The sequence below is a fragment of the Puma concolor genome, chromosome B4 (assembly GCF_028749965.1).
Source record: "Puma concolor isolate L17-30 chromosome B4, mPumCon1.1.hap2, whole genome shotgun sequence".
In the NCBI taxonomy this organism is placed as follows: Eukaryota; Metazoa; Chordata; class Mammalia; order Carnivora; family Felidae; genus Puma; species Puma concolor.
Genome location: NC_141673.1, coordinates 95,750,192 through 95,766,749, shown reverse-complemented (window position 1 = coordinate 95,766,749; position 16,558 = coordinate 95,750,192). Strand labels below are relative to the sequence as shown.

The window sequence follows — 16,558 nt, the reverse complement described above, 5'->3', positions numbered from 1 at the left end:
GATCATAACCTGAGTTGAAACCAAGAGTCAGATGCTTAACTGACTGAGCCACCCAGGCACCCCTTCTTTCTTCTTACCTTTATTCTAAGAAGGCAGTATGTAATACATATAAACATACAAAATATATGTTAAATTGGGTATTTATGTAAGCATAAGGCTTCCAGTCAACATTAGGCCACTAGCAGTTAAGTTTTGGGAGAGTCAAAACTTATACTCAGATTTTTGACTGTGCAAGGGATTGGTGTTCCTACCCCCACGTTGTTCAAGTGTCAACTGTATATATATATGTGTGTGTGTGTGTGTATGTGTGTGTGTGTATATATGTATACATATATACATATGTGTGTGTGTGTGTATGTGTATACACACATGAACACACATACACACACACACATATACATATGAGTGTGCATTCCTGTGTAGCAAAGAATCTAACAAGGAAGATCCGCTCATCTACATGAAGAGAGAGGACACCTGTTTACCTTTGTTAAGAAAAATGTCACCTGTGCCTTTTGATCAAATCAAGTCCCTTCTAGTTCTGTGATTTGAACAACGCAACACAATCCAGAACATGAGAGGGGTGCATTAATCATATTTTTCCCTAGAAAGGAGTTATGGAAATGATACATCATACAAAAACAGGTTCTCAATCCCCTTTGATAATGTTACTATAAAGAGGTCTAGTAGAAGGTTGCGTGGGAAGTGTGCACACACAAATGACACACACAATATACTGTGAGGAGCTGACCGAAATCAGGCTGAAGGACAGAGCAAATGGAAGCACACAATGACACTTAGGTTTTTTACTCTCTCCCTAAATAAAATCCACCAGCACGGAGAAGACTTCCGTCACATGTAAAACATGTCTCTGCAAATCTTCAGTGTGATGTAGATCAATTCTTTGAAGCAAAGGAGCTGAACTGGATCCTGCTGTAAGAAATACCCATGTTGGAAGGATGGGGCCGGGTGCTGACAAAGGAGACGGAGACGAGTAAGAGAAACTCCGAAGTTTAACGTCTGCAAGGAGCTCAGAGTGCGGGTGGTAAGAGAGTCACAGAGGCCCTGTAGGAGTTTCCTGTGGCTGCCTTTACAAATTACCATTAAAACAACACACAGTTATTTTCACACAGCTCTGGAGGCCAGAGGTCCAAAATCAAAGTGCCAGCGCTGTGCTTCCTCCAGAGGCTCTAGGGGAGAATCTATTCCTTGCCTCTTCCAACTTCCAGGTGGTTCTTGTGGTTGTAACACTCCAGTCTCTGCTTCTGCCTTCTCCTGATATTCTCTTCTGTGTCAAATCTCTACCCTTCTCTCTTGCCCAAGAACACTTGTCATTGGATTTAGCACCAACCTGGATAATCCAGGATGATCTTATCTTGAGATCCTTAACTTAATTACATCTGCAAAGATGTTTTTTTCCAAATACAGTTATTACTCACAGAATCCAGGGCTTAGAATGTGGATGTATCTTTTAGGAGGTGGCCCATTCAACCCACTATAAGCCCCAACAGTATAGCAGAGGTCAGAAGTAAGGAATCCTGTGTGGGAAGCCATGGAATGTCAGGAAGCAGGTGGCCAAGGGGACAGGGGGCCAAGGTGAAGCCTGATTCTGTGGAGAGGCACACAGAAAGTAGAGAAAGGAGACTCTGGGCTCCCCTTCGGAGCCCAGCAGTCAACACCAAGCCATGTGCACCCTGGAACTAGGGTGACCACTGCAAAGTCCCACTGGATGCCTTGGTCAAGTCAAAACTGGACTCAGGAATTAGGGTTCGAGTGAAAAATGGACTCAGGAATTAGCAAGAGGCAGAAGTAGTCCCATTCTCAAATAAAATTAGAGAGGTGGTGATAGCTGATGCTGATCAACAGAACTGGGGCCGGGCAAGCCCCAAGCTTTGTTCTGGATCTATCTTGACGAAGGCCACCCCGGAAAGAATGAGGGATATTCAGTACTTGGGGTGACAGCCCACGTACAATGTCATATTGGTTCTGGTAATGGAGCGACAAAGGGGCAGGTGCCCCTTCCCCTACGCACGCATGCCGTGTGCCCTGCATTCGCCCAGGGTCTGAGGAGTTTTCTTTTCTTACCACATCCTCCAGAATTGCTCTTGACCAGCTGTTACAAGAGGGCCAGTTGCTTGACAGCTCCACAGGACTCCCACGCAAGAAATCACACCCTATTTTGCTCAGCTACCTGAAGGTCCGGCACAGGCCCTCGTTTCTAGCTCCCTGGCTAGTTAGTCATGCCTGCCGCTTCCCCAAGTAAACTATTTTTGGCTCAGTGTTCCGTGATCTGACCAAGAGGGTCAGGCCCAAGGTGTGACAGATCCAGCTTGAGGTCAGCTGTCTCTCACTGGCTTTCGGCCTAAAATTAATAGGACAAGGAAGACGCCTCTGCACAGTGGACAGCAGAGACCATTTTCCTCACGTGCTCAAATACCATCCAAACATTACAAGTCCGTGTACTGTCGTGTAAATATGCTTATCGCTAGGCTGGTTTTCTTCCAGAATGCGTATCGAACCTGTGTGCATGTGGATTTAAAAATCCTACAGTGTCTGTATTCCAAAAGGATAGGAGATAACTTCAAGATCCTATGAGGCTTCACAGAAACTCAGAATAATCATTATCTAGAAAAGCCATAGGCCCTCCCCCAGTGGTTAGAAGGCTGTCCTGATTATACCTTCCATGTTGCAAGTAAAAAGGAGGTTGTCCTTGTTAACTAGACAAGCACCTTTTGGACATTTTACAGTTAATAAAACATTCCCAGGGTTCCTGGAAGAAAAAAACCGCAAAAAACAACGCGGGTGCACGTCACATTGGTGGTGAGAATGCGTGAAGCAGGACGCAGCCAAACACGCTTGGAAACCCCATGGTCGGATGGCGGTTTCCAGCGACCTTCAAAGTCTCTGCCTCCTTGCGGGCTTTCTTCACCCCATGACTCCGTAAGTGTCCCTTCTCTCTCCTGCTGCCACCCCTCTCCCCTCCTCCAGCAGGGGCTGAAAGTTCAGGGTCACACTGGGCTCAAGCTAAAGTCAATTTGTGGGCCATTAACCTGCACAAGTACTGGAAATCACCATCATTCTCGATTGAAAGTAATGCCTCGGAAAGCCTCCTTAAATAAAGTGCAAATGTTAAGATACTGTCTAATTACTGTGGATCAGTTCATCAGATAGCTGCTTTTTGGTAGAGGAAAAGGATCTAACGTGTTATGCTTTGACAAGGTAGATGGGAGGATAGGAAGGAGGAGGATTAACGGAAACAAAGCACTGGGATCTAAACAGGACGGAACACTGTTTAAGGGCCCTAGGCAGCGAAGAACATCAAAAGGGAAATTACTTAACCTTTCCCACTTCAGTTTCCTCATCCACAAATGAAAACATTAACAGTGTCATTACATGAGATAATCTATGTAACGTAACTGGCATTCTGCCTGGTTTGTGAGAGCTGAAAACAACGTTCACAGAGATATTATTGTTGAAGTTATATTAATAAGAGCGATGACTGTTATTACCATTATCCGTAACAGTAGTAGTGACAGTAGTCCTGGGGGTGGCGGTGTATGGTGACCTGAGGGTTTAGTGGACCTGATACAGAAAGTCATTAAGTTAGAGAACAGAAAATGAAATGAAAAAGCGGGGGCAGGGTGTCAATACCAATCCTTAGCTACGTCATAACTTGGTCTGGGATGAGCTACGAGGGAGAAATCCTGGCAAAGTGATTTTAGAGCCAAACACCCAGGGACTCAAACCTTGGCTCTGTCACTTGCGAATGTGGGACTTTAGGGAAGTCAGTACACTTCCCAGAGTCTCAGTGTCGTATTTGTAAAGCGAGAATGATCATACCTACGTGAAGAATACACATATAAGATATAGGTAACGTACATAAAGGGCCCGGTAAATATGTCCCTTCCTTCACCTGGTGGTCAGGCTCTTTCCCCTCCTTTCTGTGGCCGGCGGGCTGCAAAATGAGAAATCCATCTGGATAGGTGAGAAACAGTAGAAGAAGAAGCATGGTGGGCTCTTTGTTAAGAGGAGAAAGATGTCACCAGCTTCCTTACATTTTCCTCCCACTGGGGGAGCCGAGGGAATGTACAGTAGGGCTGCTAAATGTTAGAACTTGCACCCATATTTAGTTACAGCATGTAGTGGGATAATTCTGAATTCACTGATGTAATGTGCTAGTGCACAGTGGAAGCCATCCAGTGAAAAGGAGCCCCAAAATAGGTTCTCATGGAAACTTGACTCTGAACACTCTGATTTTGTGCCTTGCCATAAATGAGATCTGGGAACGTTTCTCCGCCAAAAAATTGAAGATAATTTCCTAAAGATATATAAATTTAATGGCTATAAATGTCATCTCCTCATCACCGCAAGATATTCACCATTTGATTGGAGTTGTATGGAAGATACGCCATCCGTGACAGTGAAAACAAGTTTAAGAAATCTCTTCCATTTCAAGTGTTACTTTCCTTGATGAAAATTTAACTGCACTGAAAGAAGAATCTTCAAAATCACCTCATTTCTATTCTCACTGCTGCTGTCTTGACAACTTCATTCTTTACATTCTCTTTTTCTAAATTCACAGAATACACTTGCTGTCATGCAAAGTCAGGCCCAAGACTCTGTTTTCTAAAGGTGTTGGGAAGGAAAACTAATACCAATTTTGGGATTATAAGCGCACTTTCAGAAAACCCTCTTTCTGATTTGTATTAGCATTCCTGACACTGATACGCGTTATATGTCATTAGTTACTTAAATGTTTTCTATAATTATGTCAATTATGTCACAATTTCTGGCAGGATGCTTACACTTTACTATTTTGTCATTTGCAAAGTTCTGAAATGTATCTGATAACCATTTTCACGTATTTTCAAATTACACAGTTGTGAAAGGGTTCTTGCTCTCTTGTTGTTTTACCTTTGCCTATAATGCTTAGTCCGGTGTTCGGCGCGAGAGCCTCTTACGTAAATATATCCCATCTCCCCCTCTCCTCACGGACTTTTTTAAAATAAGGATAACCAAGTTATTGCCGCTGCCCTTATGGAAGTCATGGTCAAATGGGGGAGATACAGTTAGGTAGAGGCCTATAGATTATTACATGATAATGTGGAAGACAGGTGTTATTAATAAAGGTATGGATGACTGCCACGTCAGTGGAGAGTATGACTCACCAGCCAGATGACCCAAGGAAAGCTCTACAAATGAAGTGACCTCTAATCTGGGTCTGGAAATTTCAGTAGGAGTTTAGTGAGTGAAGTCAAGAGAAGAACATCCCAGGAAGATGCACACACAGAGGCATGGCTGGCAAAGATAAGAAGTCTAGGAGGCCTAGCGGGTAGGCCGCAAGACACTAAGCACTGGCTGACGAGACTGAAGAGCTGGAATACACTGGAATCATATGTAAAGGCCCTGAGAATAACAGTCCGTATTCTATAAGCAAGGGAGCCACTGACGTTCTTTAAGCAAAGAACTGATGGGATCCAACTTTTCAGAACATAACCAACGTGGTGTGGAGGACAGACAGGTGCACAACCTCTTTGGTTTAAGCAGCCTAGAACGAGATGTTCTTTCAAAACCACCGAAGGGAAAACCGTCTCCTTGCACCTTAATTAGGCTTAATTCACATAGAAAATCGTATGGTTGCTGCCAGGTGGCTCGTGAATGTATGGGAAAGATAAAGACAGTGCCCTAAGCAATTCTCAGAGATACTTGAAGAAAACCAAATGATAAATGTCGTGGATCCCTCACTTAGTAGCCCAGAGCTCCAAGAGGGACTGTGGTCCACGTACCTCTGCCATACTACTGACTGCATGGCAATATGGTCCCACCATATTCCGTGTGGGGACATGATCGACCAAGCCTCCGCGGAGCCTGATGAGAAGACACGGTCGGCCACACCCCTGGCAAATCCACATGTGAGGACACGGTCCACCATGCTGCTGCCACATCCGTGTTTTAGGACGGGCACAGTCCACCTCATCTATGCTACATTCAAGCGAGGAGCCCTGAGGAACTAGCTGTTCTTAGCCCTACTGCTGCCCCTGTCACAGAAACAGGCACAAAAATTAGTGTAACAGGGGGTGAAGGGAGGTATGTAATTCAACTCTTCTGAGTCAGGATCATAATGATGAAAGATGTGGACGAAGGACCAAAGAGAAATGTTTAAAATGAACTAAGTAATAAATTCATGAATATATGAATACATGAATAATAAATCATGCGTTAGAAGAGCGAAGTAAATAAAAACTTAAAAACAAGGAAGAAGAACTACAAAAGAGGTATTATTTTTTAAAATGAAGAAAATAAAGGGGGTGCCTGGGTGGCTCAGTCGGTTAAGCATCCGACTTTGGCTCAGGTCATGATCTCGCGGCTGGTGAGTTCAAGCCCCGTATCGGGCTCTGTGCTGACCAAGCTCAGAGCCCGGAGCCTGCTTCGGAATCTGTGACTCCCTCTCTCTCTGCCCCTCCCCTGCTCAGGCTCTGTCTCCTCTGTCTCTCAAAAAATAAATTAATGTTAAATTTTTTTTTAAATGAAGAAAACAAAGGGAGACAAGTCAGAGAAAGAGCTAATATGAAAAGGTAAACACAGGGAATGAGCCTCATATGTACATATATATATATTTTTTTTTTCATTCCCTTTCTCACATGCTTTTGAGTGTTCTCGGTGAGCAGAGGTGAGTAGATGGAGAAATCAGAGCCTATGCCCTTCCTTTTAATTCTTCTCAAACCATTTGCCAAGAGTTTAAAATTTTATTTTGGGGAAACCTGCCCTATGTTAGAAATCATTGACTCTCTGACCTATCTGTTCCAAACACAGATCTGTCTATATCTTGTAGTTTCATCCTGGGGAAAGGGGTGGGAAATCACATTCTCTAAATCTTTTTTTTTTATTAAGTTTATCCTATTTATTTTGAGAGAGAAAGTGGGGAGGCAGAGAGAGAGGAAGAGAGAGAATCCCAAGCAGGCTCTGCAGGGTCAGTGCAGAGCCTGACACGGGGCCCGATCTCCCGAACTATGAGGTCACGACCTGAGCTGAGATCAAGAGTCACACGCTCGACCGACTGAGCCACCTGGGTGCCCTTCACATTTTCTAACTCTTGAGGAAACACAGGGTGGGAAATCTGTTGTGGGTGAGTCTCCGGAATGATGCAGGGGCATCCCCGAGTCTTACTGGCCATTCCGTGGAGGTAGCTCCTATCCCTAGTCTTGGACCCTCCCAGCTATCATGGCCTCAGGGGACAGATGGCCCACAGAAACCGTGAAGCTTCAGGCAGACCTGGGGAGTACCGTGTGTAGGACAGGTTTGACACATCCTCCTCCAGGAAAGATGCAAACCAGCAGAGACTCTTTTTCCTTTCTCGACTGCACAGCCTGGCAGGGGGCCTGCCATGGGTATGGGGGCCACCTATTCACTGGCACCACACGGGGCAATCGTCGAGTTCAACGGCAGTTCCTTCTCTTCAGGAACAATGCGTACCACCCTCCTGCTTAGCCCTGGGAACACACGGGTGTGCAGATGAACAAACGGAGAGCCCACTGGGCAGAAAATGAAGGCCACAATGGGCCAGCGCCCTCAGTGTGGGTGCCGGGGGCAACCCTCTAATAACACACCGAACAGGCAGCCCTGTGCTGACGGGCCACCCAAGCACATCCGGCAGGAGGTACCATATACTCAGAAAGCCGCGACCACACCAAGCTGCTTATTTGCAGCCCAGGCTGTGTTTTTGCCAACCTTTCACAAATCAGAAGGCGAATGTGAAGTACTATTATTTCAGTAGGGACCCTGATTTCTGCTCCCATATCCCCACGTAAGGAAACACAAGAAAGAACTGCCCCGATTCCAAAGGTGGAGAAAATTAACAGGTATGTGAGGACTTTTGAGTATGGCTCAGAATAGGACTGAGGGCAAGATGGGCAGTTTCAAAGGGTTCTCTTACCTTTTTGTCACTCAGGCCAGAAACCTGGTCCACATACTCCTCTTGGATCATGAAGGCAGCTAAGTTGGCAGTGTAGCTGGCCAGGAAGATGACGGCAAAGAAGGCCCACACCGACACCATGATCTTGGAGGTGGTCCCCTTTGGGTTCTGCACGGGGACGGAGTTGTTAAACACCAGACCCCAGAGTAACCAAATAGCTTTGCCGATGGTAAAAGATGGGCCGCCTGGCTCTGTCATGACGAAAAGACAAGGGCAGAACGTCAAGACAGAATCACTGATTCTATATACACCTACAAATACACAGAGCTGGTAAGTTCCTGCTCAGAGCAGGAAATCCCCCAACTAAGATACAGACACTTTTAAGTTGACAGCTTGTGCCTCTCTTCTCCCGGGACCCTCAGGAAGGCAGAAGAGGGTTCTTTAGAAGAAAATCCAGGGGTCTGGGGTGTGCGTGAGATCCTCTTCCAACTAATGTTCGTGATTCAGCCCGGACACCGGCTTCCTGCCCCCGTGTATATGAGACCCTCAAGATCACATCAAAACTGAATAATAACAAAGGCAACTACCCCACTACTGTCACACTTGTGTCCTTATTATCGTTGTTCCTCAAATTTATATTTGTACCAATCAAGAAAGGATTTCAACTTTAAAAAATAAGGTCCACAAGAACTGTGTGGACTCTTCTACCACTGTCATGGACCTTCTAGAATTTTATTCACACTGATGCTAGATGACTTTGAATGTCCTCTATTCTAATTCTTCTTTCACTTCTAGCGCTTCGCAGTATATGTTTCAAAGATAACCTTCGGGGCGCCTGGGTGGCGCAGTCGGTTAAGCGTCCGACTTCAGCCAGGTCACGATCTCGCGGTCCGTGAGTTCGAGCCCCGCGTCAGGCTCTGAGCTGATGGCTCAGAGCCTGGAGCCTGTTTCAATTCTGTGTCTCCCTCTCTCTCTGCCCCTCCCCCGTTCATGCTCTGTCTCTCTCTGTCCCAAAAATAAATAAACGTTGAACAAAAGAAAATTAAAAAAAAAAAAAAAAGATAACCTTGACCCCAGTCCAATGCCAACACATCCCAATTGTTTCCTATCATGGTAGTTTCTGTGTAAGAGAGTATCAGGAAGCCCAGGGAGGAAGTCACAGACACCTGGCTTTTGCCATACTATCTGAGGGCAGAAAAGTAGACTGTCTTTGACCTCTTCCCCCCCAACCTTTACGCACACCGTGCCAGGGCTTCTGCCCATAGATTTATTGTGGCCTCCCTGCTTTCAGGGCTTGGCGATGGCAAAATCTCGCCATGATGTAGCCCCTCCACTGCAGAAATGAACATCTGCCTGCACAGTTTCACAACACATTAGCACACGTCTTATGATGCTATCTGTGATCCTGATAGCATCTGCTCTGACAACTAAATCAGTGACTACACATGTCAAGCCCAGTGTCTAACTGTGCACACACATCTGTGCATGTGGACCTTATTTCATGGAGCAGATGTGTAACTAAAAAGTTGTTCATAAATCAAAGTGTTGTACATTGCAAAATGCCCCAAGGAGACTTGATATTTAAAGTGATCCCGTGTTGAGTTCCTTCGTGAAGACAAGCATCCTTTGGTAAAATAAGTAATCATAAGCCCTTGCTTTGAATTTTGTGGCTAGATTTTTCGCCTCTTTGATTTCTTCAAGGTGAAGGGACAGCATCCACTAACCTCAGTTCTGGGCACTGTCAACATATGTACGTCCTTGTGTGTTTCTCAGAGGTTTCACTTGTTACTAATGCCCCTCGGGATGGGGAGTAAGTTCTGGTTCTGGAAGACCCTTGGGAACAGGCACAAAGTCCCCTGACTGGACCCTATTGTGGAGACATTCAGACCTCCGCTCCAGAATGCACGAGCCAAATAAGAAGGAGGGTTCTACCCAGAAATACCTCAGGGTAGGAGTGGTTTACCGCCTGGACTGTGAAGTCAACAGACTGCCGCCTAGCACCCCAACCCCAAAGATTCTTATTAAATTGCTGTGGGGTGGGTGGTTATTCTATTATGCAACCAAGGTAGAAAACCACTATTTTGAAATATAGTAGTGGTCCAAGATCCACACTGGACTTAGGGAATCAGAATATTAGAAAATCAGGTCCAAGCACCTTTGTGTTTTAAGTGCCCCATGATGATTCTTTGTGTGGTGCAGGTTAAAAAAAAAATCTTTTCTCTTGGAGGCATAATTTCAGAATAAAGCTCACATTCTGGAAGGGAGAAGACTCAGAAAAAAGTGTACTATTTCCTAATTCTGGGGTTTTCAGAAAGTTTTAGAGGATGTATTCACAAGGGTCCCACGGCCCCCTTCAGAAATCTAGTAAATGTTTTGTGAGGTCTCATAAATGCCTCACACACATGGGCAGCTCTCATATCTCTTGACCCACTTAGCCAGAAAATTGGACTGCCCCCGACAGTAGCTATGGGTCAGAATTGCTATCTGTTGGCCATTTTATTTCAAACACCCAATGTCTGTACCCCCTGGAAGAGGGATCTGAGTCAGGGTCACATGCTTTGGAGATCTTGTACCTCGGCGGTGGAGAACTCTTTCAGCCACAGCTACCCTGCATGTACCCTGGGGCAGTCTAAAGTTTTTATTCTTAATATACGGGTATATCTGCCTTGTTAGTCCATCTGTTCAGACAGACTGCTCACCGCCTAAGGTTATCAAAATAGTTTCCTCTGACATGTTTATGCCATGCGGATCTCCTGCTAGCTTTCCTCTTGTTTGCCCCCGGGGTGGAACTGGGCTTGCTGGATGAGGCTTCTGCCAGCGAGGGGACATACCGATTCAGACTAACCTCTTAATTGGGGTATTTCTAATGAGTTGCCAAGCTGTTGACATAGAAGGCTGAGGGTTCATTTTTGGAAACGGATGAGTTAGGGAAGGGGCAGACACCATTTGAGGCGTACAGAGGCCCGGAAGTGACAACGAGAAAAAAACAGAACGCAGAAACGCCAACGGCTGCAGCTGGCCTTACCTCTGCCATCAGCGAGGCACCTGTTATAACCCACAGGGCTGAAGTACTCGAAGACAAAGACAGCCACGGCTGAGACGATGAGCAGCATCACGAACATCATAACCCATACGTCAGCACTGAATGGCTCTGGGGAAGGAAAGAAAAAATCAGCGCTCAGAATTAAAACAGAGCAAAAACAGATTCTGACTTATTTGCATATCCATTTGCTCAGGCAACACGTGTTTTCTGAGGGAAGAACAAACCACAGTTGTGTTGTGTCCCTTCAGAGAGCCAGGGCCTGGGCGGGGGAGAGGTGAGAGGCTATGTCTGGGTGTCTCCATTGCCCTGTTTCTTTTCTTCCAGAGAAGGAGAGCTTCTTGCCTCTGAACTTTTTGAGATAGTTTCTGCCATGGCCAGGAAATGCACAACTACAAGAATAACTAGATCTGGAGTAAATGAATCATACGGGTGTGGTTCATGGTTTATGTTCTCACCTATATGGCTGGCCACACCACATGACGGAGACCTGGACAAGCTTTCACCAATGCTTCCCAGGCTTGCGTGCAAATTAATTCTCAACAGGCACGGTCACTACTTCCGGCCTAACTTGGTTCAGTAATAATTACATCCAACGAACAACTCTTTTGCCCCCTTGCCTCACCTCCTCTAATCTTCCCAGCCTATATTTACTTTTCAACCCTCTTTATTGTGGTGGATTTTATTAAACATCGTTAGGGTATGAGAATAGAAGTCAACGTCCCAAAAAAAAAAATCCATCCACGTTGACAATCCATGACTGTCACGGTGGGGATGCAGCAGGTGACAAGGAAACTTGTTTCAGGTGTAATTAACAAAACAACTACAAGCTATTCCCTAACAGTGAATGAAAGGGGTTGATAGGATAGGACCAGGTAGAACAGCAAGAGAGTGCTTTCTTTAATTTCTTTAATCATTCTTGCTGAATCCCTCCCAGCTGATCCAAACCTCTCTGGCTTAGACGCGTCTAGAAATTGAACACCATATTCCAAGAGCCACCTCACCGAAGGCCTACAAAAAGGGACAATTGCTATTCTTTGCCATGATATGATGTTCCCTCAATTGTGTCTCAAAATAGTTCTGGCCTTTTTAGCTGTCACATCACATTGTAAACTCATAACTAAGTGAATTAACATACTGTTTTTTCCATTTCCCAAATCATTAATAAAGATGAAGTTGAAAAAAGGGAAAAACTGGCTAGAAATTAGAAAATATCCTCTTACTTGAAATCTCTGCTTTACTTTTGGACTTTTGAAGGGAATTATACAAACCCGGTCACTTAACAATTTAAAAAGGACCTCGATAAGGCACACATCCACTGTGAAATGTAAAACCTTTCAGTGGCAGCCAGAGATGTGAGGGTAACAGGTTTAATTCAAAGCCTCTATATGGTGGAGTACGGAAGGCCCCTCCCCTCGGCTCTCATGGACTGCAGTCCTATCCAGATTAAAGGCATCCTCTCTGAGCTTCCTTCTCCCCCACTGAAGCAAGGGCAAGTTTCTGTGTACAAAATACAACAAGCATTTGTATTGGTCTTTACAATTTAGAAGGTACTTTCACCGTATAGTTTATACAATCCTTATAATGGCCCTTTCATTATGGTATCACCATTTCTATTTTACAGAATGGCAGGGCCAGGTTATAACCTGAGGTACTCTGGGGCAAAGCGTATCTCTGCCCACCACACTGGTTCCTGATTTAGGAGTTGCACTCTGAAATGGCTCCACGACTATTGGAACACAGGCTCTGAAGGCAGCCACCTCTGGGTTTTAATCCTGGATTTGCCAGCTATGAACTGACAGATTGTTGGAAAATTGCTTAACAGATCTAAGATTCAGTTTCCCAAGACATAAAATGTGTATAATAATGGTATCAAGGAGATAATATACCAAAAGGATGTACAGTATTGCTTGGAAAACCACATAATAGGTGTTCAATAAATGTTGGCTTCTTTTGCCCTTGTAATTAATTGCTTCTCCTCCGAACACACACACACACACACACACACACACACCCTGCTTGGCACTACTGTGTCATTTTAGGGCTTTGCTGATATATCACAGGCTCTTCCAGTTCAGAAGCTGAGGTTAATGCTATATTGTGGTTAGAATTAGAATGCACTTTTGTCTGTGTCTCTTAATGTTCCAATTATCCTTGCAAAGTAAAAAAGCAAATAAAATACATAAAGCTGCTATGAGGATTAATGCATATAGTGTGTGCTATCTAATAGTATTTCACATGAAATTGGCAGGTCCAGAATTTGCTCTACTCTAAGAAGGCTAGCTGAGAAACTCGAGTAATTTATGGAAAAATTCTATGGAACCTATAACTCTATTTTATAGTGCATTAATTAAAAACTTCCCCTTTCCCCCACTGCCTGCCAGATAGAGCTTAAAGAAGTATCAGTCAAGGTCTATTCCAATATCCTCATGAAAAAAAAAAAAAAGTTGAAGTCCTTCAGAGAGTTTGTGACTCGTCCAAGGGCTTACAGCTTGTTTATGTCCAAGCCAGGCCTCCTGCCTCTTAGCCCAATGTCCTGTTTTCAAGGTGACATTTTATTTTCCAACCCTTTGCTCTCACGGCCTCTGCAAAAAATATGGGGTATGAGCTCACAAAGGACCTCATCTAATTGAAATCTTGGCCTTATCTCACCAGGTCTTATATCACATCTAAGGCTTTGACACATAAGCGATGCTGGAGAGCAGCGAAGTACAGAACGACATGAGGAAGGGCGGGGTAAAATGGGAGCGAGCATCAGATCAGCTGTATCTCTCAAAGCTCTGAAAAATGTATGCGAAAAAAAAAAAAAGCCTCTTTTGGTAGCACTGACTTCAATCTTTGAAGATAATTAAAAAGGCATTTCAATGATATCTAGAATTAGAAATTATTTTTTTTAGATTTTTTTAATGTTTTATTTAATTTTGAGAGAGAGAAAGACACACAGAGTGTGAGCCAGGGAGGGGCAGAAAGACAGAATCTAAAGCAGGCTTCTGGCTCTGAGCTGTCAGCACAGCCAAATGTGGGGCTCGAACTCACAAACTGTGAGATCATGACCTGAGCCGAAGTTGGACATCCCTAGAATTCGAAAGTATTAAAACAGGGAGAAGTACCCTCTGAGATCAGCTAGTTGAAATGCCTTCTTCTACAGACGAGGAAACTGAGTCCCAGGATGGAGCACATTTGCTCAGGGTCAAGTGTGGAGTAAGTTGCAGGAATGAGACCAGAGTAGGAACCCTGATTACTAGCCTAAGGCTGTTTTCTTCCAGGGTCCTACGCTGTCCTATCAATTGTTTTTGGGTATTCTTCAGTTTTTATATTTGAGAATAATCAATATTTAAGTCCCCCAAATTAAATGGGCTCCTAGAAACCACCTCCTGACTGAAAGAGCCTGGCCATGTGCTCGCTCCTTCACTTAATCCTCATACCAAGTATCTGTCCTTACGTCCATGTCCTTCACACCAGTGAGCATATCACTTACCTAAGAAGGCAGAAGGTGAGACAGTCCCATTGCTGCGTGACACCATGACACTGATGCCGGTCTCTATGAAGGGCACAGAGAAGTCGACCACCTCGGATCGCTCCTCATTGATGGTGAGTGATCCCACGGCCATATAGGCCCTCTTCATAACCACCTGGGAGAAAGGCACAGTGCTTCAGGTAGGGCACTCAGGAAGGCCAGGGGCCACCGCAAGGAAAATACAGCTAGGCAGTGGTTTCCTTAGTATAGTGGGAACAGGAGAGCCTGTTCACGGTTTTGTATTTTCTAAAATTTATAAATGAGCCTCTTTTTATATTAACATGAAACAAAACCCATGAAAAATGGAAACGGCCCTTACTTTCTGACACTCACCTCTCCAATCATACCATTCCAGGTTCCATTGATTTTCTTCCCATGCTTGCCATTGGTAACCAGGTAAAGATCATAGGTGAACTTCACAGATTTGGAAATTTTCTTAAGGATGTCAATACAGAACCCCTTGCAACACTTTTTGATGTAACCTGGCTCCTCATCTGTTTTGTTCCTAACCAGTTGAAGAAACAAACGAACAAACAAACAAACAGACAAACAAAACAAGGCTTTATACAAGAGGCAGCTTTTATCCTTTACCATTCAAACTCCAACCCCAAAGCAGGACCTCCCTTTCACAGCTCAGCACAATGTGTATCAGACCCGAGTGAGGAAATCGATAGACGAAAGAACTGCAATTCTTTCATTAGCTCATCACGGTGAACGTTTCCTCACAGTTTTTAGTGCTCCTTTGAAGTATAATGTACATTAGGAAAGCGTGCATATCCTAAGGGTTCAGTTGGAAAAATCTGTATACATTCAACCTGCCCATTTAACCAGCACCAAATCCAGGTACAGAAAAGTTACCCTCTTCTCTCTTCCAGGCACTTCCCACTCTCACCAAAGAGAATCATTATCCTGACTTCTAACAGGATAAATTAGTTTTACCCATTTCCAAAAATGTTCCTAAATCTCAAAACTTCGGGGCATGATGGCACAAACACCAATGCAAATTTACATCTCCTAAATTTCAGGTCCTGGTTGTTGAGATCGGGCAAGGCCAAAGATACGTTAGCAGAGTTAGCAGTTCTCCCAGGTCATGATCTGGACAGACCCAGGCATCACACCACAGGTCTGCTAGTAATTCCACGGCTCAGTAGTAACTGACAATTGAACATGGTGCCCAATTCATTCTATGCCTCAAGTCCCAGCCCAGGCAGGTGCTGAGAGCTGTATGAAATCAGACTATCCCATGCCACCCGGAGCACTGGGGAAGGGGCCATACTCAGAGACTATGCGTTTTTGGCAGGGGACTGTGTTCCTCATGCAGGTTCCACTCAGAGGGTCCACACTTTCCACAATGACAAAGGGGGCCTCCTCCAGGGTTACAATGCTCAGATGGTCATCCTCCTGTTCTTCTGTCTCAGGACACATTCGGGGCCACACGTAGTACTTCATCTGCAGGGACTTGTCTTTCCACTTCCCCACCTGCACAGGGGTAAACAAAAGACTCAGAAACCACTGGCAGAGACCTAAGCAACCTCTCCTTAGCATCACCCAGGAGGCTGTTAAACAAATAGAAACAGACACAGGCATTGTATGTAACAGAGAGGAAATTCTTTTTAACCTATATGCCTAAAACGAGACTACCATGTCCATACCTAAGAAAGGTAATATATTCATTTGCTCACTCACTTACCAAACATTAGAAGAGGATCTACTATGTGCTGGGCATCCTTCTCAATAAACCCTGTGGCTCAAAGAAGCATGATTCTGCCCTTTGTCAAGCTCACATTGAATGAAGGAGTCAGTAATGTAAACAAATGTTTACAGTGATAGATGGTAAGTGCTCAAACTGAAGCCTGTATCAAGGGCTGGGAAGATGCCAGAGTTTCCTGACTTGTGCGGCTGGCGCTTTTTTCTACTTAACTGTAACAAGGAGCATGATAGTGAGAGCAGCAAATAGCTCCAGAAAGGTCAACAGAATGACTGGAGCAAATGAGCCAGAAGGATGTGTTTTGGCTTGTAACAGAGGTCCAGTGGGAAGCCATGTGGAGAACTGGGTAGATCTGAACTGGAATAAAATGATAAGTCAGGATTA

At 44.6% G+C, this 16,558-nt stretch overlaps 1 protein-coding gene across 2 annotated transcripts in view; it reads right to left on the bottom strand.

The window, feature by feature from the left end:
- The window catches only part of GRIN2B (glutamate ionotropic receptor NMDA type subunit 2B), a 419,821-nt gene that overhangs the window by 42,351 nt on the left and 360,912 nt on the right, over nt 1-16,558 (bottom strand). For both annotated transcript variants that reach the window (XM_086714036.1, XM_086714037.1), the window contains 5 exons: nt 15,743-15,945; nt 14,800-14,971; nt 14,428-14,581; nt 10,935-11,060; nt 7,931-8,160 (listed from right to left, as the gene is read on the bottom strand). In XM_086714036.1, the coding sequence (XP_086570162.1) occupies nt 7,931-8,160; nt 10,935-11,060; nt 14,428-14,581; nt 14,800-14,971; nt 15,743-15,945 (885 nt within the window). The remainder of the gene's footprint in view (nt 1-7,930; nt 8,161-10,934; nt 11,061-14,427; nt 14,582-14,799; nt 14,972-15,742; nt 15,946-16,558) is intronic.